This window comes from Phytophthora parasitica, assembly GCF_000247585.1.
Source record: "Phytophthora parasitica INRA-310 unplaced genomic scaffold supercont2.9, whole genome shotgun sequence".
NCBI classification, from domain to species: domain Eukaryota; phylum Oomycota; class Peronosporomycetes; order Peronosporales; family Peronosporaceae; genus Phytophthora; species Phytophthora nicotianae.
This window is the reverse complement of record NW_008648995.1, coordinates 1428799-1431166: the sequence shown is the minus strand read 5'-3', so window position 1 is coordinate 1431166 and position 2368 is coordinate 1428799. Positions and strand designations below refer to the sequence as shown.

Genomic DNA, 2368 nt, shown 5'->3' with positions numbered 1-2368 from the left:
AGGGCAAAATTTAGGTTTTCAGATCACGCCAAAATGATTATTTGCCGTTCTGGTAGACGTATTGTTGTGGGTTTATCCTACCTACACTAATAGCTAGAGTTGCCGTGGGAATTACAGCACCACAACAACATGGCTCAGGGTATGAGCAACATTGGTCAGTCGTGGGCGACTACCCCTAACCGCTATTTTGTACCGATGACGGGTACTACGGGAGCGACGAACGTCATCCCAGGCATCAGCAGCGCTGGACTGCCAACGGATATGGCGGGTGGTGTTGACGAGGGCTCGGTGACACGAGCAGAAGTGGAGCAGGTGGCTCTGTTCACGAACCCGCAAGGCGTGTACAAGACCTTTTCCGGTACGTGGGACCCACCGCCTGGGCACGTCTGGAATGGGAAGTACTGGTACGAACCGCGGAAGATTGCACGGAAGGCGCTGGTACCGCGGTAGCGAGTACCAAGGTGGAACCGAAGAAGCCTGCTGCCAAGGTCAGGACGAAGCGGAGTCGAGTGAAGACAAACAGGAGGCAAAACCCAGGAAGTGACGCTACAAGGCCGTCGTGAAGCAAGCGACTGCGGACGAGGGCAAGAGTCGTGGTAATGCAGACGGCGAGCGCGGAAAGACGTCTGCCATCGGGAAGCCGACCGGTGCTGGATCATTCAAAACGAAGTGCTCCCACTGTGGCCAGTGGGGATATTCGATACCGCAGTGCACTAACAAGCCCAAATGCTACGCATGTGGAAAGCTGGGGCACTTTGCACGGGAATGTACCGACGAGGAAGCGAAGTGCAGGAACGACGCGTACCTGGAACAGCGTGAGAAGACGCGAGGCGCGTTGGAAAACAAGAACCGGGCGCTGTAAGGGTGTTATGGCATCCGCGTGAGCACGACGATCCCCAGCGGACTGTGTCCGAGAAGCAAGATAAAGATGAAGTGACGAGTGTGGTTGGAATAGGCCCCATGGGAGCCGACACCACCACCAGAGAGCGACGGATGACGGAGAGTGTAGTGTCGCCGGCGCAAGACGAGTTGGGCGAGGTGCTGCAGACGATGAGTACCGATACGATGCTGCGAGACGTCGAACGGGCGGCGATATATCTGGCGACGGTGCGACCGACGATGGCAGCGGAGCGGTTTGTGCGTGCCGAGCGAGAACAAGCGTTACAAGCGCGGGGTGAGGACGACAGACTGGGGCAGGTACACCAGTGCCGAGCTGGAGAAGGCGTGACCGCGCCACGAACTAGAGAAGGCGCGGTAGAAGAACAAACAGGCGAGATGAGGTCAGAGGAAGGCGAGGTGGTGGCGCCAACCACCTCGGACACCGCGACGATGGACGAACTGGTAAAGGACCGGAGGACCGGACGATGACCGACATGGATGCAGTGGCACCGGTCGACCTGGACGACGACCAGAACCTGGAACAGCTAAGTACCAGTATCGACCAGGCACGACAAGCTCGACGGAAGGCAAGGAAGGCGGCAAAGCGACAACGAGTCAAGATGATGCTGGCGAAGCGTCGCAGAGAGACGCAAGAAGACGAAGTCGAACGACAGAGAGCCGCTAATGCCGTACGGAACATACGAGTCAAGAGGCAAACGCAGCGATGGCCGAGCTGGCAGAACGACGGTGACGGCGGATGAGCGATTGTGGTGATGAACAGCGGCGACGACCAGGGGACTTGACCCGAGTGAGCCTGGTGAAGCACCAGCCAGTACGGGAAGGACGACACGAACGAACGATGTAGTGGAGTACGTGGGCGCGGATGATGGCCTTCCAACGGCCATCATGGATGTTGGTGGTGTACGACGGCGAGTGAAGCTGGGTGGTGGTGCTCGGTACACTATCGCTGGCACTGACTGGATGGCGTAAGGCGACAGAGTGGCGACGAGCTCCCCAGTAGACTTCGTAGAGAGTATTGGAGTGATTCTCCTCAACGTAGTTGGTGTATGGCAGTTCGAGTTCCGCACTGTGTTCAACGAGGTGCTGACGGTGGACGCGTGTGTGGTGTCAGGGTGCACCGACGAGTTCCTTCTGGGAGTGGACTTCATGCGGGCACGAGGAGCCACGATGGACTTCGACCGCAACGAAATCTGGTATCGCGACGAAGGACGATCCGTGGTAATCTCGCTCCGAACGCACGATGGGACGGGTGGAGCAAAGATCGCTGTAGTGCGGATGGCTGGCAGAACGTAGTTGGTTGGGAACGCCGTGACACCGGTGCAAGTCTTGGTGGCCGCCGAGGATGACGAACGTGTGGTGGAGTGGGATTCGCAAAATCGTGTTGCGATCCACTCAGACACACAGTGCCCTGGACTGCCGACTGACGGAGGGGGTACTCCGATAACCGTGGGGTTGCTGAGGGCTCACC

The 2368-nt window shown here is 58.3% G+C and overlaps 1 protein-coding gene across 1 annotated transcript; it reads left to right on the top strand.

Annotated features, from left to right (window-relative positions):
- Positions 1-129: 129 nt before the first annotated feature.
- On the top strand, positions 130-2193 carry PPTG_21903 (hypothetical protein; the record flags this gene model as incomplete). Its single annotated transcript, XM_008900605.1, has 5 exons — positions 130-358; positions 821-1141; positions 1384-1626; positions 1661-1835; positions 1878-2193. The coding sequence occupies 5 exons, from the start codon at positions 130-132 to the stop codon at positions 2191-2193; spliced, it is 1284 nt and encodes a 427-aa protein (XP_008898853.1).
- Positions 2194-2368: the final 175 nt, after the last annotated feature.